This window comes from Leucopleurus acutus (assembly GCF_964270905.1).
Source record: "Leucopleurus acutus genome assembly, chromosome: 1".
Lineage (NCBI taxonomy): Eukaryota > Metazoa > Chordata > Mammalia > Artiodactyla > Delphinidae > Leucopleurus > Leucopleurus acutus.
In genome coordinates, this window is record NC_139142.1 from 180,209,446 (window position 1) to 180,232,692 (window position 23,247).

The 23,247-nt window shown below is 42.1% G+C and overlaps 1 protein-coding gene across 1 annotated transcript in view; it reads left to right on the top strand.

Annotated features, from left to right (window-relative positions):
• Nucleotides 1-23,247, top strand: part of TAF3 (TATA-box binding protein associated factor 3) — a 151,303-nt gene that overhangs the window by 92,716 nt on the left and 35,340 nt on the right. The window contains exon 3 of the mRNA XM_082854130.1: nt 20,454-22,264. Coding sequence (XP_082710256.1) covers nt 20,454-22,264 — 1,811 coding nt within the window. The remainder of the gene's footprint in view (nt 1-20,453; nt 22,265-23,247) is intronic.

Genomic DNA, 23,247 nt, shown 5'->3' on the forward strand with positions numbered 1-23,247 from the left:
TACGTTTGCTCTTATAAGGTTGAACAGGAAGGTCTGTGTTTGCTCACGTGTGTGACTCTGTGAGTTGCAGGCCAGGAGAGCAGCCACATGTGTCCTCGGCTTCTTCACCGTTATGTCCCCAACACCTAGAACAACAGTGCCCGGTATGCAGGAAGCGCTCAAGTGGTTGTCGAATGAGCTAATTAAAATAGTTACACGACAACAGAATTACCCTTGCCCTACATCTTTAGGTAACTGGGGGAGTTCCATAAACGGATTTTCTATGAAATTTTACCTTTTGAGTCAAAAATGCCATTTTAATGCATTATGGACATTTTCAAATTGTATCATCAATTTTATTAATTTCTTAACTGGAGTACTCCAAACATACTTCATCTACTGACATCTACAAGGATGTCATTATGAATAATAATTGCTGTAATTCCTATGTGGGCAGGTGAAGCTTGTGGGACTGCCTTTGTGTTAATAACCGTGAGCTATTGTGCTGGTGATTTAGAACAGATAAAAACTAATATTCTAATGGCTTTTATAAGTCCTGCCTACCTGTAGCTATCTAGGCAATAGCCTAAGACTGGCTCCCTTTCTCTTATCAAGAAATGCGAATGATCTTTTTGGCAGAGAGTTATTATTTAGTAGCTTTTGTTTTCAGGTTCAGAGAACTGTCTGGAAAATCTAGAATATCAAGAATTTTTTTGATGCCTGACCTCTAGAGAAGTAGGCGTATTATAAACTAGGTTACACAATGTAGTTGAGGGCATGTGCTTATGATAAAATTCTCATCTTCAAAGCAGAATTTTTTTTTAGTGTTTCCCATTTGTTTGCACTGTTTGAAATGGTTAGTTATCATAAATAATCTTTAGTTACCATAAGCAAAATTCTCATAAACTTGAATTTAATGTAATAACAATATTTGTTCTGCAGTGCATAGTTGTGTTTTAAGGGAGGTTTTTTGCCTTTCAGATTGTTCTCCTTCTGCATTTTATTCCACTCAGAATGATTTAATTTCTAAACGTTAGAAAATGTTTTATACAGAGACAGGTCTTCCTATAACTAGAACTACAAGAATCCCTTCATTTTCATCAATTGAGAGATGTAAATTTCTTCTCTGTTTTTGATAGCAGTCTTCCACAATCTCTGTTATTGTCGTCAATTCAGTGCTTTCCAGTTAAGGATGATTGTGCAGGTTCAGATCAGGAGAAGGAAGCGGCTCCTCCGGGAGCTGGGTTATGTGTGGCATTTTGTTTTGCTCTGTTCTGTTTTGATGTTCCACATTGCTTCTCTGTGTTCTCTACTTTTTAAAAATAATAACCCTATATTATTTAAACAACATTACCAGTAAATAAGAAGAGTGTAGAATACTATTTATGTTCATTTAAGAGTTGGGCTTTACTCCAATTTTATAGTGGTTCTGAAGTAGTAAGATGCAAAAACAAAAACAAAAACCAGAAATGACAAGAAAAGGGAAAAATAAGTCAGAGTGATAAACCCAAGTAAGAAATGAAATTTCTGTGTAAATATAAAGGACACAGCTTAAGAGAGATCCTAATAGGCAAGATAGATTTTTAAGTAGGAGGTGGGTAGGTAGAAAAGGAGAAGACAGACAAATATATACTTATCTGAAGAGATACTTAAGGTAAATATTTTATTATCAAATATATTTTTAATACATTTGCTTTAATTAGACTTCATTGGCATATTTATAAGCTCACCTCTGGTAGGTCAGGGATTTTTTTCAGCTGAAAATTATAATACTTTTTTTCCCAGCCAGAAACATTTTTAAATGTATTTGTGTATTTGTATGACACTGCTTCATGTAGGTAACAGTACCGTAAGACGTTCTTGTTGATGCGCCTATAAAACCATAAGCTTTGCCTTTCTTTAGTTAAACCAAGCTCCAGAGAAAGCTTTAGGGAATCTAACCAAATCCTAGGCCTTCACCGACTGAGAAGATCCTGGGGTAGGTCTGTTTTAGACTTTCCAGTGAGGGTTGCAGACACAGATCCCGAGAGGAGCTTGGGGACATGGCGACAGTGAAGCACCCCCCCGCCTCTTGTGGGCAGCCTCACTCTGCCCCAGTGGGTTATGGCCTCATGGGAAGGTGGCTGTGGAATTTTAGATCTTCTGATGTTTTTTATTTTTTTAGTAAAGGCAGAAATTTTAGATTTTTAGATTTTTATTTTTTGACATTTCTGGATTCTTAAATCCTGGCAGTTAACTAAAAATGTTGAAAAACATTACGTACCACCTCCTGTCTACTGTCCCCCTCAGAAGACACTTCTGAGCCGTGGGTTGCTGGTTGGAATCTTCTGCTCTTAACAGGAATTTGACCACCTCTCTTGGTCTCCCCTGCCTGGTCCACGCCCCAGACACCTCTCCCCTGGGCCACTGCAGTCTCCTCCCATCTTCTCTCTGTGCCCCTGTTTGCTCCCCGAAAGTCTGTTCTCAACCTGGCAGATCTTGGGATTCTGCTGAGATCCCATGTAAGTCAGGTCTCATCCTTCCTTTTTGCCCCACAGCCTGCTGAGCCTGCACTCAGGCTCTGGGCCATGGCTTTTGCTGGCTCAAATGTCAGGCTCACCTCTTGGTTCTTCTTCTGGATCGCGCTCCTACAATGCAGGCTTCCTGGTGGCTCTCTGATGCCTTCAGGGAGATGGAGAGAGCCAGAGAGGCGAGGCGGGAGGTGGAAGAGGCAGGGGGCCAGTGCTCAGGTCTTCTCGACATTGTCTGCACGGGCTCACTTGCGGCAGCCTCCGCAGCCCGTGCCCGAAGCAGGCCTCCTCCCTCGGGTCCAGTTGTGGTCCAAGGTCACTTCCAGAGCCTAGAGACTTCCTAAAGGGGAGAAAAACTGGGAGGAATGTATATAAGAAACATCCAAATAAAATGTTGACTAGACGGAAGGTATGATAATGAAGGTAAAGAAAAGGTGGAGAGAATTCAGATGTCCTCCCTCAAAAAAAAGGAGAGAAAGAAAGACTGAAAAGAGTCCCAGGATGAAAAGCCTTAAATGCAAAAACTGTATTGCCACACACAGAAGCTGCCACTTAATGTCCCTTCTAGAGTGTCTAAATGAACCATCTTGAAGGTATTGCTTACTCAGCAAGTAAGGCCTCCCTTACGACTTAACATTTATTGCCTGCCTAGAAATATAGAAAAGACGCTTCCCCGCCTGTGGGCCTGCCATGTGACACAGGCAGCTGGAAGGAGGAGAAGGCAATAAAGTTGGCTGAAAATTGATGGACTACTTTGCTTTCTCCTATTTCTTTCTCTCCCTCTCTTCTGCTCTTTCTTTCTCTCTTTCTTTCTCTCTCTTTCTCTCTCTCTCTGTCTCAGCTGAATTCCCTACTCTACTGTTTAGCCACAGCAGTATTCAGAATATAAAATCCATATGGTAATGATTTAAAAAATAGGTATAATAAAAAGTATTTAGTGATAAAATGACAGGAAGACATATTTTAAAAATAATTCTCTTTAGTGCACCACGTTAGGTCTTACAATAAAGGATAAACTCTAGGAGAATTCTGTTAGCACAGGGTGTCTGGATTCCCATTCTGCATTACTATCTAATTATTAAAACACCTGAATACAGGTGTCCGACACATACACATGGTCTCTGCTGTATGTGGATGAAAACACCCTTGTCACCTCTTCCCCATTTACAGCAGCACGCCTCATCACTCTGTCCCTTTATCCTGCCTTTTTAAAAAAATATCATGTATATTTGAGTTTTTTGCTTTCTATCCCAGTGAAGGCAGTGCCAAGAGGAGTGCCAGGCATACGGTAGTCATTCACATGGTTGTTGAGTAAATGGTTGTTATAATGTAAATTTTATTGAGAGGTAATTCACACATCAGGCAATTCACTCATTTCAGGTGTACACAATTCACAGAGTTGTGCAGCCATCACCACAATCAATTTTAGACATTTTCACCTTCCCCCCAGATAAACCCCATTCCCATTAACAGCCACTCCCCATTTCGCCCCAGCTCCTGCCAGTCCTAGGCAACTGTTAATCTACTTTCTGTCTCTCTAGATTTGCCTGTTCTGGCCATTTCATATAAATGGAATCATATAATATGTGATCTTTTGTGACTGCCTTCTTTTGCTTAGCATAATGTTCAAGGTTCATCCATATTGTAGCATATGTCAGAACTTCATTCCTTTTTGTTGCTGAATAATATTCCATTGTATGGACATACCACTTTTTATTCATCCAAGAATGAATGAATTTTTAGTAGCAGGTATAGCATTCCAAGTTGATGTCTCCTACTACAGAGCATATTTCTGACCAGTGCACGCCCCCCCGCAACTGCCATATAGTGAAATCTCAGCAAAGACAAGTAATTTTCATATTCATCTGGAATAAATATAATTATACTTTGCACATCCTGGAAAAGTGTGATTCATTTTAATTCAACAAAGATTTGTTGAACCTGATGCCTGTCATGTCTCAGGTACTGTAATCCCATTATGTGGCTCACGTTTTATTTCTATTGGATGATGCTGCTCTTACTATTTGTTTCTGAGAGCCTTAGCACTCTGCCCTTTTTTTGGGGGGGGGGGCAGTGCCGTGCCCGGCTTGTGGGATATTAGTTCCCTGACCAGGGATCGAACCCAGGGCCCCAGCAGTGAAAATGCAGAGTCTTAACCACTGGACTGCCAGGGAATTCCATCTGCTTATTTTTTATTATTGCAAACTACCTCATTTTTTTAAAATAAATTTATTTATTTTATTTATTTTTAGCTGCGTTGGGTCTTCGTTGCTGTGCGTGGGCTTTCTCCAGTTGTGGCGAACAGGGGCTACTCTTCATTACTGTGTGCAGGCTTCTCACTGCAGTGGCCTCTCTTGTTGTGGAGCCCGGGCTCTAGGCACGCAGGCTTCAGTAGTTGTGGCACGTGGGTTCAGTAGTTGTGGCTCGCGGGCTCTAGAGCACAGGCTCAGTAGTGTGGCGCATGGGCCTAGTTGCTCTGCAGCATGTGGGATCTTCCCGGACCAGGGCTTGAACCCGTGTCCCCTGCATTGGCAGGTGGATTCTTAACCATTGCGCCACCAGGGAAGCCCCAAACTACCTCATTTTAAGTGATACATGTGTTTCTCAATTTGTAACTTTCCCATAGGTGAGCATTTTGAGGGTCTTTTACTTATTTGGGTCCTTAGCTCCTGGTGCCCAGCACATAGTAGGTGCACAACAAACACTGTTGAATAGAAGCCCCCCTTTTGTCGACCTTCTCCACATAGCTTCCAAACCTTACTCTAATCTTCAGTGTCCCTGCCAACACCCTGCTCGCTGCTGGAGGTGTCTGCAAGCCACCAAAGTCAGACACTGCCAGACTCAAGCTTAATATGGCCACGAAGATTAAATACTTCCCAGTTTTCTCTGAGGTCAAAGCTTGCAGATGGTAGGTGCTCAGTAAATATTAAACGCACGATTTGTGCCTCTTCGTTTTTTTTTTTTTCTGGTGCCAGCTAGAGTTCTAGAAGGAGCTAAAGGTAAGCAAAAATTAGCTCTGTGGGTTTTCAGCTTTCTTTAGGATACATTCTAAAGCAATTTCTAGTGAATTTGGAATCACTGTCTCTGTCATTTCCATTTATTAACAAGGGAAGTCAAGAATTGAGGTAACTGGTTTGCCTTATTTGGAGGATAAGCAATTAAAAAAGAAAACACATTCCCCCCTTTGTAGACTGTGTTTGAGCAGCTGACTGTCCTAGGGTTCTTTGTACTTTGAAAATGGGATGGGTTTTCTTGTTTTGTCTGCAACTGATATTAAGGGGAGAACACAAAACTATGAATCCATTCATGAAATGTGCTTTTAAAATTATTCATTCCTTTTTTTTTAATGTTGGTGTGTGTGTGTGTGTGTGTGTGTGTGTGTGTGTGTGTGAGTGAGAGAGAGAGAGAGAGAGAGAGAGAAGACAGAGAGGTAAAGAGAGAAACTAACTTATTTAGGCACAATTGTTAATTTTTTTTTATTTTCTGTCTACTTACTGCTTTGGATAAACATACTGGAATACTGCCAAAAATTCAGGTGGCTGAATACTAATTTTGCTGAAATTGGCAGGAATCCCCTGCCCATTTTCTGTCTAAATTATGCAGAAATCTGACTCTTGCAAGACGTAAGTCTGGTCAAAAATAGAGTCCTAATTTTCTAGTTAGTCAGTAAGACCTTCAACTGACTAATTCTTCTTGTTTCAGCTTTTACTTTTCAGGTAGGAAAAGAAATCCAAGAAAAATGAAATGCAGTGAAAGTTACTGGCCATGTTTCTCATGTGACCCAAATGTAGATTTACAGTGTTAAAGAACATGGCATTCACAACTTGTCGGGTGCAAAGCAGGAGTGAGCCTCAGAAAACAATTAGTGCATCTTTCAAATATACGGTAGTTATTGAATAATTACTCAAATAATGGTCAGTAATGGAATACAAAGGGTTATCTCTTAGCTAATCCTCAAGTAATGGAATTGGTGTATCTCTGATTTTTCTGTTAGCCTTCCAAGGTTTAGAAGAATGAGACAAAAGTGATTGTGGGAACTAGTGGAGCCACTGGAGGCCAGCAACGAAAAGGAGACCTTATCTTAAGCAATTAATCAAGAAACTCATATTGTGGGACAATTATTCAGAGCTAATTCTAAAAGAGCTTTAGAGCCCCAGGTCTTGAGGTATTTTTTCCAGAATTTTGTCAAGGTCATTTTGAGCATGGGGACAATCCTACATTAGAACAAAGGTTTGGTTAAAAGTATGTATACTCTGTACCTAGAAGTCTGTGCAATGTAAAAATCAATCAACTTAAATGTAGTTGTAGTTTTTTACTTTATTTTTATGGTAGCAAACTGCGCAAAATAGAATAAAGTATTATCCCAAAGACAAATGTCCTATCTTGATCTACCGTAAGTGCGTTGCCCTCTGGCACGTGTCTGCTTCACTGTGTAAAAGTGGGAGAGCAGTGCCGATATGCATGCTCAGTGACTTTTTATATGTGTGTAATTTCATATAATAATTGATTTCCTATTGGTGTGGTTGTGTTAAATGCAGCCAGTCCTTTAATTTCTTTCCCCATGAGTAGACTAAAGAACTGTTATTTTCTGGTTCTTTTGTTCACCTTACCTAATAGCTGGTCTTGTTCATCCATCTGCATAGTGAGCATTTTGATACCTCTCTGTAGCCATCTTTCCTACCTTCCTCTGTCTTTTCCACTCTTCTGATCACGCTTCCCGTTGAGCTCAGACACACTCCTCCACGCGCTTCGCCTCCAGCCAGCCTGCCTTTCCTCCTATTCCCACAGCATGGCCTTGCCCTTGCCGTCTCTTCCCTGAGATGCTTGTTCAGGAGATCACCCCATGCCTCTAGGTTTCTCACGAACCTGGTCTCAGCTGAAACATCACTTCCTTAGTGAACGTTCTATCTAAATTAATAGCCCTTTCCCTCCACAGATAGGCGATCTTGTTTTATTATCTTCCTAGCACTTAATCACTATTAACTATCTTTTGTATATATCTGTTGCCTGTCGGCCCTACCAGCATGTAAAGTCCATGAGAAGGGAAACCTTGTTTTTTGTTTACTTATTCTGTATGGCCTGTTGCATATAGATCGTAATAAATATTTGGTGGGTGAATGGATGCATGGATGCATGGATGGATGAATGAATGAGGCGGTCTTTACTTCGTGATACTTTCCTTACCCTACCGCCCTCCAGCTTTTGCCTCCACCACGACTAAAGCTGTTTACTCAGCTCACCAGTAACCTGACTAGTATTCTTTACACAGCTGCTGGAGTAATCTTTTCAAGACAGATCAAACTATTTTAAAACTATCACTGATGTCCCATCAACCTTTCAGTAAAGCCCTGTCTGCCTCTCCAGCCCATCCCATTCCGTCTTCCCCTCCCTGACTCACTGTCAGCACACAGGCTTCCTGCAGAGACCCCAGGACAAAAACACGGCCGCTCCCCATGCTGATCCCTGCACCCAGATTGCATGCCCCCTGGCCTGCTTCCGACTAGCTGTTCTAATTATTCACATCTCTGTTTAATTAATCAGTGTTTAGATAGTGTCTCCACTCTGTCTAAGGAGGCAGCATTGTACCTTACACTACCTCCCTGGTTGTTATTTTCTATTACTTTATCCTATTTAATTATTTCATAGCTCTTATCATGGATCATAATAATACTTTTCTTTTGGCTTATTTGATACTTTTCTGATCTTTGGCACAATTGAATACTCCCTACTTGTTAAAAATTCTTATACTTGCTTATACATTCTCCTCTTCCGGCTTATTGGCTAATTCCATCCCATTCTCCTCCTGCCACTACTTTACATTTTGCTGTGTCTCAAAATGTCAGTTCTCTGCTCTTCTCACTCTGTGTGTTTCCCCATCGGCCTTTCTTAAACCCATGGCCTCAGCCACCACTGCAGGCAGGATAGTGTGCTCATTAAGAGCTGTTGCTCAGCAAACATTAAGGGCCTTCTCTGGGTTAGCTGCTGTTTTAGACACTGGGAATATAGTCCAGAAGATACAGTTCCTGCCCTCAGAAAGCTTACATTTTAGTGAGTGAGACCAAAAAATAGCTGAGCAAATAAATAAGACGATGTTAGGTAGGACTGAGTGCAGTGGAGATAAAGCAGGGCGTGGAGTGTGGGGACAGGCAGGCCGCGGGGGCTGGGGCCAGAGCAGACCCTCTGCCAAGGCGACACTGGACATGTGCGTAAACTGAGAAGAGAAGCAGAGAGAAGACCTGGAGGAGGAACGTTCCAGGGAATCAGCTTGGCAAGTTTGAGGAACACTGAAATACCAGTGTGGTTTGAGAAGAGGAGTGGTGAGTGAGGGCGGGGGGAGATGGTGTGAGACCTGATGGGCCACGGCGAGGCTGGGATTTTACTCTAATTGTGATGGGACAGGACACCGTCGGAGGCCCTCGAGCAGGAAGGCTCTGGTTTAGCATTTGGAGTTGGAGAGAGTCAGTTCCAGTCTCATCCGACCCGTGGCCTTGATAGAACAGACTGCTGTCATATTTAGCCTTTTCTTAGTCAAAACTATTTCTTTGTAAAGTCACACAAGTGCAATATTGTAATGACATTCATCCCTGAGGCGTTGGGACTTCCTGACACGCCTTTTACCAAAGAAAATTTAAATGACGTTCCAAGTCATTTCAGTGTTAAAAATCAGTACCTTTTGCTTTTGATTTTTAAGAGTTTTTTAATCCGTATCTCATATGTGTGGTAACTTTCTGTTACTCACAGACTGGTTAACCTCTGTGCTCCTCCCCTACTCCCTATCCATGCCAGGAAAGAGTTGATTGTAATTTCGTAGCATTTTCTAGTCATTTTTATGCCGTTGTGAATTGCTTGTTTTGTGGCTTGTATGAGGATGGATTCTTAGGGTGTTTTTTTGTTTATTTTGAGTCACCAAAGTTTGAGAGGCCAGCAGCAGATTTTACAGGCTGTCTTCTAAGTACGAGGATCTTTGGAGTTAATAGAGTGAGGCAAGGATAGACACGTAAAAATCCGAACTTAAATACTGAATTTCTTTCCCCTATTAAATTTACCATTTGGTACTGAACTAATGTTTCTCTTACCATTTCAAACTAGAGTCATCCGAAATTTAGTCTTCTTTCTAATCTTGCTTTGATAACAGCCATTGTGTAATTATACCAAGCTTTCGTTTGAAATGATTTTGCTAAGATCTCTAGGATTATACATGCGTAGTTGGGGGAAGCTCACTGCTGGAGCAGCTCCTCTGGGGGACTGGCTCGGCAGCTGGGGTGGGCAGGGCTGCTGGTTGGGTGGAGGACTGTGGCAGTGGAGGGTCTCGGCTGCTGCCACCGCCTCTGACACCAACTTCTGTCTGAACAGTTTTCAAAATGATTTCACGTTGAGCTCGTGCTGACTGTGCACGATAACCCTGGGAAGTAGGTAGGGCTGGCATTATTTTGTGTGTGTGCAGAGAAAGAATCTTGTGCTCATCGTCACAGAGGAACGTGGAACCAGGGTCGTCTTCCAGTCCACTGCTGTTCACGCTGTAATGAAACGCTGCCTTCGTAATAACCTGGGGCTTGGAATAGAGCTTGCTCCTGAACACTGCCCCCAGCGCAGAGGTCACGGGCCAAGTTAGTCTCATAGAAAGGACTGATGCACGACCTAGTTGACGGGGCGGGGAGGTCTTATGTAAGTGGGCACAAGAAGAGGAGGAAAATGGAGAGCCCTGGGCGACGGCCAAGCTGCCACTTACCTGAGCCATTCCCTTTGAGTCGCAGTTTGCAAGTTCTCGTGGGTCTTCATGGACCCTTGAATTTCAGGTGTGTCCAGTTTAATGTTACTTTAATAACTAAAACAATTTCTCTGTATTATTTAGTAAGGAGCATAGTAAACATTTAATAATAATTTGGAACGGCTATCATATTTCACTGATCTTAAGACACACCAGGGCTTCCCTGGTGGCGCAGTGGTTGGGAGTCCACCTGCCGATGCAGGGGACACAGGTTCGTGCCCCGGTCCGGGAGGATCCCACATGCCACGGAGCGGCTGGGCCCGTGAGCCATGGCCGCTGAGCCTGTGCGTCTGGAGCCTGTGCTCCGCAACGGGAGAGGCCACAACAGTGAGAGGCCCGCGTACCGCAAAAAAAAAAAAAAAAAAAAAAAAGACACATGATCGATCATAAGAAGCACCATTCTTTTATGTACCACTAGGGGAAAAACAGCATGCTGCCAGTTAGTCTTATCATACAGATGTTTCTTTTTAACTGCATAGAACTGAAGAAGAATGTTTCTTCTTCAAATTTTTAAATTGTTTGTTGACTGAAACACTGGTGTCCAGTCATGCTACCAGGAATGATGGTCAGGTTCACCCATGGGCAGGCAGTGACTGCTCCATCACTACTGGGTCTCATCCAATAGAGACAAGAAGATGCTACTGATTATTCTAAAAATAGCAATTCCGAGATACACACTTCTTCATATTTTGACAACTTAGAATCAGAAAAAATATGGTAAAATAGTTTTTCTTACTTTTCTAATAGTGATGCTGCTGAAGGAAATATTGATTATTAGCCATGGCAGCTTTGCAGCCAAGGGAAAACATGGTGAAGCTTAGTTGGGGAAATAGATTTTAAAAATGCACTAACAATCAAGCAGTTACAAACTGTAACTCATTTTGGAGATAAGGCATGACCAGGGGATACTTCTTTGAGAAGTGCTTAAGCTTAAGACTCAAAGGGTGAGAGACAAGCGTGGAAGTAACTAAGGGAAGAGTGTTGCTAGTGGAGAGGAGCGGAATATGTGGGTATAAAGACCCTGAGAAGGGAAGGAACTGGGTATGTTCCAGTAAGTCAAAGAATGATCATGTGGCTTGAGCAGAATGTTCTGCACATAGCTGCTTCTTTGAATTTAAACTAAAATACGTCCCAGTTTGGATTTGGGAAAATGTCTTGCCAGGTATAATCACAATGTTATAGTTCATAAGGCACTTTTCATCTTCTTATTAAATACCTTCTGAGGACTGGAATTACTTTTCAAGAAAAATCTTTTCTTTTAAATCAGTTGTTCATAAAAATATTTGATGTTGATGGGTTTGTGTCCATTTAATTATAAGTAACCGACCCTCATTATGCACTGATTGTGTATTTGTGATTTCGCCTGCTGGCTAGAATGTACTTGTAACCCCCAGGTCAGTGCACACGGTGCTTCCACAGTCATTCACGGACAGGCGCAGGGGGGCAGGAAATTTGAGTTGTGCACATTTCTAGCTGAGTCTAAACAAAGTGACACTCTGCCTTCTTATTTCAGCTCAGACTGTCAACAGGTGGATTTTCAGTCTATTTGTTGCCATGCTTTTTGCACTTTTTGCTTTTTTTGGTGATTCTGCTATCTAAAGTGTCCCCCAAGCGTGACGCTGGCTGGTGCTCCCAGGTGCGAGAGGGCTTGATGTGCCTTAATAGAAAGAATAGAGCAGCTCCGTGCAGTACTGTTGGCCGTGAGTTCACTGTGAATGAATCAACAGTATATATTAAATGAGATGTCTTTAAACAGAAACACACATAAAACAAGATTCTTTATTGATCTGCTGACGAAAATGTTGTGACCAAAGCCTCATAGGAACCTAACCTTGTATTTCCTTTGGGAGCAGTGGTTTTCACTGACTGTTTGCAACCCCTTTATAGAACATAATCACCCCCAAATAACATGAATCCACTGTACATGTACATGTGAACACATGGCTAACATGTTGCTGTGTAGCAAGCCACCCCAAAGACTAGTAGCTTAAAACAGCAACTGTTTACTGGCTCATAGTCCTGGGAGTTGGCATTTGGGGTTGGCTCAGCGGTGCAGTCCTTTTGCTGGGTCTGGCTGGGCTCGGTTGGACATTTGCCATCAGCTAGTAATCGATGGCGTCACTCATATGTCTGACGGTTTGGCTGGGGCTCTGAGCCACACAGTTTTCATCACCCAGGAGGCTAACCCGGGCCCTGGGGTGGTTGCAAGTCTCCCATGAGCAGCAGGAGGGCAAGCCTCAGTCTGCACGTGGTTCTCCATCCTGTGCTTGTGTCGCATTTGCCAACTCTGACCCATCAGCCAAAGCAAGTTACCCGGCCACCCAAATCAAGTAGGCTCCACCTGTTGCCGAGATCTGGTGGAAAGGGCATTGATGCAGGGAGGAAAAGGATTCCTCTTACTGTTACTCAAAAGCCAGAGAGTTAGTACTAGCTGTTAACCCGAATGGGCATAAAAGGAAAGTAAAGTTCAGAAAGATTAAGCAACCACACAGCCAGTAATTGGCAAAGGCGGGTCACACATGTCTGCATGATGGCAAAGTTTTTATTCTTTCTCTACTGTTTAGCCTTCTGATAGACGAATGGCTAATTTGCCTGGTTTGTCTAGTTCTGGGGAGGAAAAAACAGCAGTAAGATTAGTCTCCTCAATACAAGAGAGAAACAACTGTCATTGTCTTGTCTTGGAAAAGAAACTGTATCCTATGTGCAGTCTTACTGCTGTGGTGAGTTTAAGAACATCATGGTGGTAGTGATCTGTGAATGTGTGGGGCTCGATCATGAATTTGATTTGCACAAAGGGCTTACATCCTGGATATGGAATCTTAGTTGTAATAGAGTTTATTCTGAAGGACTTAAAGGAAGATGATTAAAATATTAGAGATATTGACATTGTCTGAAGAGATCTCCTTGTATTTATTTCTTTTAAAAAATCCACAATATTACCATAGCCAGACCCTATTATGCTATTGTAATCATAGTTGAACTAAGAAGGGTGATTAACGATAGCAATTTATTGTATCTGAGGAGGAGAGAAAATAGGAGATGTTGTTGTTATCATAAATCATATCGTAAATAACCAAAAAGAAGCACTCAGAATGCTTGTGTAGTGTCAGCAGCCAGCCCTTTCAGGCACGCCAGCCCAGGATGTAGCCATAGAAACCCCAAAGTCATACTGTTATCTTAGCCTTGCTGCAGTTATGTGATACAACAGTATTAACATATAGATTAGGCCATTTATAATACCAGGTGTCATTTCAGGTTGGCTTGCTTATATAGCATTTTAGTTTTTTATTGTGCAGAATGTTAGTGAAATAGTGCTTTTCTGCAGGTCAGTGTTTATATAGGTATTTATAACACATCAGCTTCACTCTGCTATCAATTTATTGTTATTGATTGGTTGTACTGTATGAATTGTCCTTGCCTAATTGTCTTGTCTTTGCTAGTCATTTCATTTTTTTAAGTAAACTGGTTTGTTTAGAAAATACCTACACACTTATACATGTTGAGTTGTGTTTCAAGGGTCTAATTTCAGTCCCATTATAGACAGGATAATTTTTAAAATATTTTATGAGGGCACGTAGATGGGATTCGAAAAAAATTTTTGGCCTCATTTGGAACTAAGATAAAATGATGGAATGGGTTGTTTTAATATTGCTGCTCTTCTTGCATTTCCCAGGCATCCAGTGTCTGCCTGTCATCCTCCAACTGCCCTAGACACGCCCCCCAACAGCAGCAGCCCACCAGAGCCTCCCCCTCTTGGCAGCACCCTGGGTTCCAGACCCTCTCCATCCTCAGCATTCCGTCAAATTACTTTACTGAAGTACCATTTACTCAGAGTCTCCTTACCTCAAAAATTAGGATAGAATCATTCACGTGTCAGCTTTACAGTCTTAAAAATATTTTGGCAGCAACATCTTAAAGATACTGCCCTCATCCAAGACATAAATCAAGTGGTCAGAATGCCAAGCACTGTAGCATGTGGTCAGTGAGATATTTAGGTGCAGAAAGAACTCTGTCCTGCCCTTTAGATCATCCCCCTGCATGTGGAGATGGCCCTAATATTAGAGACCTTCAATTCTTCGAAGCAGAAGTCAGATGTCAATACGTGTGTGTGTGTGTGTGTGTGTGTGTGTGTGTATTTTTTTTTACTTTTAAAATTTTTTATTGGAGTATAGTTGATTTACAGTGTTGTGTTAGTTTCAGGTGTACAGCAAAGTCATTCAGTTATACATATACATATATCTACTCTTTTTTTTTTTAGATTCTTTTCCCATATAGGCCATTACAGAGTATTGAGTAGAGTTCCCTGCGCTATACAGCAGGTTCTTATCAGTTATTTATTTTCTGTATAGTAGTGTGTATATGTCAGTCCCAATCTCCCAGTTTATCCCTTCCCACCCCCGCACCCCCCAGTACTTCTATTTTGCAGATGGGAAAACTTAGATCTGAGAGAGTAAATGGGCTGTGCTAGGTCGAACTGTGGCTCTGGTAACGGACCCCAGATATGGTTTCCATCCACTTCCTCTCTAGTTGACCTTGGGATTTCTGTCCTCGTATCCCTGGATGTGGCTACGTACATGCCTTGTACCGATCCTTGCCGGATCGGTTGGCCACAAGATGTAGTTGCACTTGAACGGATGGCCACAAAATGTAGTTGATTCTTCAGGATAGGAAGTCATGTCTTATTTGACTGTATGTTCCTAGGATCTAACATGGTGCTCCCTGCACTGGTGTTCACAAGGCACTCAGTAGGTGAACGAATGATTGAATGATGAGTAAGGAGTGAATGAATGAATGTAAGTAGTATGGAGTCACTTAAAGTAACTGGTTGTAATAAACATACCTAGTATAGAAAGATGTTTTTTGAAAAATGTGCATTTTAAATGAATCCTTTCATATCTGTTATAAAAACATCAGTGTGCATAAACTAAAAAGACAGTAAGAAAGTTCATGTCATCGTTGCTAGAAATTAATTTCTGTATGTGTATTTCCAAAACATTACAGGAAATCTAGTTTTAAATACATTTAATTTTTGGTGAAATATATACAGATAGCATTTTATTGTCCCTACAAAGTTCAGTAGCACAAGTATATTTTCTGCTTAAGATCATGAATCTGTGTAGTTAATGAGATAAGAAGCTTTCATGCCTTTGCAATTTCCTTTTTTTCCTAATGTCCATGAGCTTTTTAGATTATAGTGTTTCTTTAAAGGCATTTATTATTCTAGTTAAAAAGATTTTTTTTAAGATATTTTATTCTAAGTCAATATTTATAGTAGCTTAAAACTAACCCCTAAAAATCCTTTTGGTGTGTTCAGACCATATTGCCTTGTTTCGGTTTTGTTCGATAAGTTTGGTAAAGAAGTGCGTTTTGCTCATTACTCCTCTGGGAAATATAGGGAGTGTAGATTACTTATTTGTGTCATTAATGAAGGAAAATTGGAATGGAGTTTGTATTGTCTCCCTCCACTCCTCTCAATATTTGTGAAGTTTTAAAAAAAAGATGGACATGGGACTTCCCTGGCGGTCCAGTGGTTAAGACTTCGCCTTCCAGTGCAGGGGGTGCAGGTTCAGTCCCTGGTTGGGGAGCTAAGGATCCCACATGCCTCGTGGCCAAAAAACCAAAACATAAACCAGAAGCAATATTGTAAAAAATTCAATAAAAACTTTAAAATTGGTACACATCAAAAGAAAATCTTTTAAAAAAAAACATTTAAACAGTAGAAAATAAGTTCTTAGTTTTCTGGAAATAAAAAAAATCTTTAAAATACTCCTCATATCGTAACATCACTCTTTTGACTTTCGAGCACAGCTTTTATTCTTGTGTCTATATTTGTGTTAAATTAGAAAGAGCTTGTGACTCAAACAATTTTTTTTGTTTTTTTTTGCGGTACGCGGGCCTCTCACCGTTGTGGCCTCTGCCATCGCGGAGCACAGGCTCCAGACGCACAGGCCCAGCGGCCACGGCCCACGGGCCCAGCCGCTCCGCGGCACGCGGGATCCTCCCGGACCGGGGCATGAACCCGCGTCCCCTGCATCGGCAGGCGGACTCCAACCACTGCGCCACCAGGGAAGCCCCTCAAAAAAATTTTTATACTGTTTTTTATACCTTTATATAATAACATGTCAAAAGATCAAGTATCTTGTAATATTAAACTTCTGTTAACCAAATTATATGCTATTTTACAGTAAAACTGTTTTCATGGATAAGTATAGGAAAATGCTAAAAACCACTTTTAGGATATTTTACAGATTTTTGGTGAATCATGCTCATTATACACATACACACAAGGAATACTTCATTGCTGTTCACCTGTAATCAAACTGAGATTAACCTTCAGGTGGGGGTTTGGATGTGATAAGGAATAAACCATTCAGTAGCCATCACATATTTATCTTACTCCAAACTCTTAGAACACAGAATTAAAATAACTCATGTAATAGAAAGCCAGACACTCGTTATGCAAAATCACCAATTAAGTCTGTGTTTGAGCAAGCATAAGCTAGATCAGTTGTATTCATTTGTTTGCATTTTGTAATATTTTAAAAATAAAATATATTCACTCAAGTGGAAAACTTTAATACTGTGGAGAATGGATTAATAAGTGTGGTACATTTTTACAACAGTGAAAATGAATGCACTACAGCTACCTGAATGGACATACGTGATGCTCAGAAACATAATGTTAGGGGCAAAAAAGCTGAAGAATATTATAGTATGATACCACGTATATAAAGTTCAAAAACAAGTCACTATATACAAATGTGGTAAAACTGTACAGGAAACAAAGAAAGGAAAGATATAGAAAGACCAGTAGTTACCTGGGGATGGGGGTGAGAGTGGAGAGAGGAGAGGATGAATTAGAAAGGAACCAAGGGGCGTTGTGGTGATGATGCTAATGCTGTCTTCCGGAAGTCGACAATTGTTTTACAGGTATCCGTTCACTATTATGCTTTATGCCTTACATGCACATCACTTATACGCTCTGCAATGTACCAGATAATTTCTAATTCAGAAAATTGTTGTAAATATTTTCACACTTTAAACATTTCACACCTGTTCTTATTAAAGCTGAAGGCTTTCTCTTCCAGCAAAATTCCCTTTTCATTTTGATTAATTTTGATGCTGCAATTGAAGCTTTCTTATAAAATCTTTAAGCGTAAAAAAATTGTAAATTAAAAGTAAACATTTGTATATTTAAGTATTCCTAAAATCAGCTCTTGAAATAGTTTATTTTTATAATTCATTTATATTCCTCTAAACCACATAAAGCTTCTAGAGGCATACAAGTTAACAGCAGGGACTTGAAATAAACAAACAAAAAAAAGAAACCATAAAAATAAAATAACAGAATTGGAGTAATCCCTCCTAGCTTGTGGAGACCGCTTTGAATTAAGTTTTATGTTAAATTTTTCTCACTTAAATGTCAGCAACAACCATTAATTTTTAAAATATTTTTCTGAGGTACTTGAGCTCCAAATTCTAAATGAACCAGTCTGTTTTCTAAAGTATTTGCTGGAAAAACAGTCCCGTTTTCCATAGCCCAGTGTGACACACATCCTGCAGTTCAAATGCCTATGTGGTAGTCATCTTGCCAGTTCCAATTTGATAGAATTACTCACTGGCAAAGTAGTACAGTCTTAAACACGATGTGTAGAAACCCAGTGCTGAGTTGAGCTAACAGTAGTGATGGGGAAAACACATGAAAGGAAACAGAATAGAAACAGTTCACAATTCTGATCTGGAGAAAGAGGGGAAAGTGCAATAGCAGCATGGCGTGATGTTTCTCACTTGGGTGACTGGATGGATGACAGTATTATTCTCGAGTAATGGTAGCAATAATTGTGTCTCCAGTTTGTCTTGTTCTCTGTAGTTTACAAAGCGCTTTCACGAACATTACGTCTTCCCCCCTCAGTGTTGCCCTTGGAGGGACTTCCGCTGTGAGCCTTTGTTCTCGCTGCCCTCGTAAGCGTTTGACTTTGTTCCTGAGTCCTCCCCTTGAAAACTGTTACCCCCCTTGATCTCTTTGACCTCCCCTGATTTCTCTAGTGCCTCCTTTTCTCTTTATCCTTAGACTATCTAAACCTGACTACCCTGATTGCTCCCTTGCTGACATTATCCATTATTGTGATTTCATTGAGCGCAGCAAAGGTTTCTCTAACACCCTGTCCTGTTTTCTGAATAGTGTATCTCAAGGATTGAGCTAATTCATAATCATCTTCCTTCTCTGTTTCTTTACTTCCTATTTGTATGAATGGCTGCATTTCTCACTCACCAGGGCTGAAAGCCTTAAACCTGTTTGAATCCTTCCTCCACTCTTATACCTAATCACTTATCAGATTCTGTTCATTCTCTCTTCAGAATATCATCTACCTCTTACTCGTTACCGCTCTTCTAGTTCAGACCTTTCTTGTCACTTCCCTACATCATTTCATAACCCCTAACCTGTCACCTCTCCATTAGTGTCCATTACCTCCCATCCATCATATATGTTCCTGCCAGAGTAATTTTGCTAACATACACTCCAGTCATTTTTCTCCCTTGTCTAAAAATCTTTACAAGGTCTAAACTACCACTAGAATAAAGATCATGTTTGTTTTTCTGGAATTCAAAACTTCTAGGATCTGGATGTAAGCTTGCTAAACTTACTTTCTCCTATTTCCCATCTTGCACCCTACCTTCCAGACAAATTATTCCCTGGTTCTTATACAACTTCCTATGTGCACCCCTCCATCTCTGTGTCATCTCTTCCTACATCCTGTACTTCACCATTATCAATCTCCAAATATCCAAAATGCTACCTGAGTAGTCAAGTGTGTCCCAGATCTTTGGCATTGAGGTATTCTGTTTCTCCTTTGAACTGCTGTGGCACTTCATCTCTCTTATGGTACTAATCACTTTGTGTGCTAGACACTTACACGGCGACTCCTGCTGAACTGTACGCTCTTTCAGGTCGTGGTTTATTTCTGACTTACTCTGTAGCTCTTTCAGCCTTTACCATTGTGCATTACGTATGGTAGATGCTTAGTTAATATGTGCGGAGAGAAATAATCTGACCCCACAGCAACTCAGTCAAGTGGGTAGGACAAGTAACGTTAGCCCCTTTTGAGAGGTCAGAAGACAGCCTCAAGGAGGTTAAGAGATTGCCTTAGGCCTGTTGCTTTGTGATGCCTGAACGCCTGCTGAAACACCAAGCCAGTGTTTCCTTCATGTCACCACACTGCTTCTCAAAGTGGCTGTCCTCAAGCCAGCAGAATAGAAGACATAAATAGCGTATGAATTGTGTCCAGGTTGGAGATTTACATTTTCCAAACTCCAAGAATTAAAATATGTTATGAAGGTTCTTTTAAAAAGTATTCTTTTCTGTCATTTCTGAGGAAAGTAGTCATATAATAACCCATCTCTTGATTTTTTAACATTTATTTTATTTATTTATTTATTTATTTATTTTCCTTATTTTTTTTGGCTGCGTCATCAGGTCTTGCGGCACATGGGATCTTCATTGAGGCATGCAGGATCTTTCATTACGGTGTGTGGTCTCTTGTTGCAGCACCCGGGCATCTCTCTGGTTGTGGCGTGAGGGTTTTCTCTCTCTAGTTGAGACGTGTGAGCTCCAGCGCGCATGGGCTCTGTAGTTTGCGGCATGCAGGCTCTCTCATTGAGACGTGCGAGCTCAGTAATAGTGGCGCGTGGGCTTAGTTGCTGTGCGGCGTGTGGGATCTTAGTTCACTGACCAGGGATCGAACCCGCATCCCCTGCATTGGAAGGTGGATTCTATACCACTGGACCCCTGGGGAAGTCCCCCATCTCTTGGTTTTTAGAGGTAGGGGTGTGTGTGTGTGTACACGTGTACGTAAGAGGAGGCAGAAAACAGAAAGGCAGTATTTAGTCAAGTTAGGAAAAGAATTAATTAAGGAAGCAGAGGGCAAACAGGAAATCCTTAGCAAACTCCAGATCCTGCATTTAGAGCCACACCACTAAAAAGGAAAACGGTTTGTATATCTCCTGTCACTGGTTGCCACTCTTCAAAGCACGACAGCATGCAAGTTTGGAAGGTTCTAGAAAACTTACCACTTTACTCTCTAACAACTGTCAATAATTTCCTTTCTTTCTCAGAAATCATGTTTGAAGCATTGTTTTCATTTCTTAGGTTTTATATATATGTATGTTCTAATACTTCATTTTTCTTCCTTCACCAGAAGAAGAAGAAGAGCAGGTGCCCACCGATGGGGGCACATCAGCAGAAGCCATGCAGGTTCCCTTGGAAGAAGATGATGAACTGGAAGAGGAGGAAATTATCAATGATGAGAACTTCTTGGGTAAGAGACCGCTGGACAGTCCGGAAGCTGAAGAAATGCCCACGATGAAGCGGCCACGCCTGCTAAGCACTAAAGGGGACGCCCTGGACGTGGTGTTACTGGAGGCTCGAGAGCCACTCAGCTCAATAAACCCCCAGAAGATCCCACCAATGCTGTCCCCCGTCCACGTCCAGGACAGCACGGACCTAGCTCCTCCATCACCAGAGCCACCAATGTTAGCTCCAGTGGCAAAATCACAGCTGCCAACTGCAAAACCGTTGGAAGCAAGGTCGTTTACACCTAAAACAAAGACTAAAACCAGTTCTCCAGGGCAGAAGACTAAATCACCCAAAATGACTCCATCACCAGCAATGGTCGGAAGTCCTATTCGGTCTCCAAAAACCATATCCAAAGAAAAGAAGTCTCCTGGACGTTCGAAGAGCCCCAAAAGCCCCAAGAGTCCCAAGGTCATCACTCACATTCCCCAAGTACCCATCAGACCTGACACCCCTAACAGGACTCTTTCAGCTACAATAAGTGAAAAAATTAGTAAAGAGACCATTCAGGTGAAACAAATACAAACAGCCCCCGATGCTGGGAAACTGAACCATGAGAATCAGCCGAAAAAGGCCGTCGTGACTGATAAGACCATCGACGACTCTATTGATGCTGTGATTGCACGGGCTTGTGCCGAACGGGAGCCAGACCCTTTCGAGTTTTCTTCTGGGTCCGAGTCAGAAGGAGACATTTTTACCAGCCCTAAGAGGATTTCAGGTTCAGAATGTGCTACCCCAAAAGCTACCACTTCCTCCAGCAACTTCCCCAAGTCCGGGTCCACCCCTCTCCCTCTTTCAGGCGGAGCTTCAAGTTCTGACAATTCCTGGACAATGGACGCATCCATCGACGAGGTGGTCCGGAAAGCCAAGATGGGGACCCCTCCCAGCGTGCCCCCCAGCTTCCCTTACATCTCCTCCCCTTCAGTCTCTCCTCCCACCCCTGAGCCACTGCACAAGGTATACGAGGAGAAACCCAAAGCGCCGGCCTCCACGGACGTCAAAAAGAAGCTGAAAAAGGAAATGAAGATGAAGATGAAAAAGAAAGAGAAGCAGAGAGATAAGGAGAGGGACAGGGACAAAAGCAAGGAGAGAAGCAAAGAGAAGGAGAAAGGGAAGGAGACCAGCAAGGAAGCCAAGTATCCCTGGAAGGACTTTCTCAAAGACGAAGAGGCAGATCCCTACAAGTTTAAGATAAAAGAGTTTGAAGATGTGGATCCAAAAGCAAGACTGAAAGATGGAATGGTGAGAAGGGAAAAGGAGAAGCACAAAGACAAGAAGAAAGACAGAGAAAAGGGCAAAAAGGATAAAGAGAAGCGGGACAAAGAGAAAACGAAAGAGAAAGGCCGAGAAGAGAAGCTGAAGGCTGCCCCAGTCCCCCTGGTCCTGCCCCCCAAGGACATGGCGCTGCCCCTGTTCAGCCCCGCGGCGGCCGTGAGGATCCCAGCCATGCTGCCCTCCTTGACATCCATGCTTCCCGAGAAGCTGTTCGAAGAGAAAGAGAAGCCCAAGGAGAAGGAAAGGAAAAAGGACAAAAAGGAGAAGAAGAAAAAGAAAGAGAGAGAGAAGGAGAAGGAGAAGAAGGAGAAGGAGAGGGAGAAGGAGAAGCGAGAGAGAGAGAAGAGGGAGAAAGAGAAGGAGAGACACAAGCATGAAAAAGTAAGCACTTTATCCTTGGGGGCCCTGTCTCATCCAAGTTCTATTGAAAGCGCAGGTAAACAAAGCCAGCAATTGTCTTTTTCGGATGTAAATCACCCACAGCTTAACTGGAAACACGTCTGTAGTACGTTTACAAAATTTAATTTTAATTCTCAAACCCATAAACTTGTCATCAACCCCCCTCCCCATACACTGGAAAACGTTAAAAATTCATAGCCTAAGAGCAGTCTAATCACAGACCATCAGCTCTGTGTTAACCACGCTAATCTCTGGCAGTTTGAAAAGATCTGTAATCTTCAACAGTGAATAATATTTTTGTAATTATCAAGTCTACAGCATACTAATTTGTACCCAAATATTAGATACCCGGGAAAGGCAGCACCCAGTTTTCTAAGAGCAGGTGAAACCATGGCGCTGTCCTAAGAGGACAGCAAGGCCCATGGAGTCCTTGCTCACTGACTCAGTTTTGTTTGGTGAGCCATTTTTGCAAGTATTTAAGGTTATGCCTGTCTTCTACTTCCTGTAGCATCTCTTATCCTTCTATTTTCTGCCTTTTTTTTTTCTCTCTTTTGCGATACGCGGGCCTCTCACTGCTGTGGCCTCTCCCGCTGCGGAGCACAGGCTCCGGACGCGCAGGCTCAGCGGCCATGGCTCACGGGCCCAGCCGCTCCGCGGCATGTGGGATCTTCCCGGACCGGGGCACGAACCCGTGTCCCCTGCATCGGCAGGCGGACTCTCAACCACTGCACCACCAGTGAAGCCCTGCTTTCTTTTTTTTAACAGGATATTTTTAAATTTTTATTTATTTATTTTGTTTGTGGCTGCGTGTGGGCTTTCTCTAGTTGCGGCGAGCGGGGGCTACTCTTCGTCGCGGTGCGCGGGCTTTTCATTGCAGTGGTTTCTCTTGTTACAGAGCACGGGCTCTAGGCGTGTGGGCTTCAGTAGTTGTGGCACGCGGGTTCAGGAGTTGTGGCTCGCAGGCT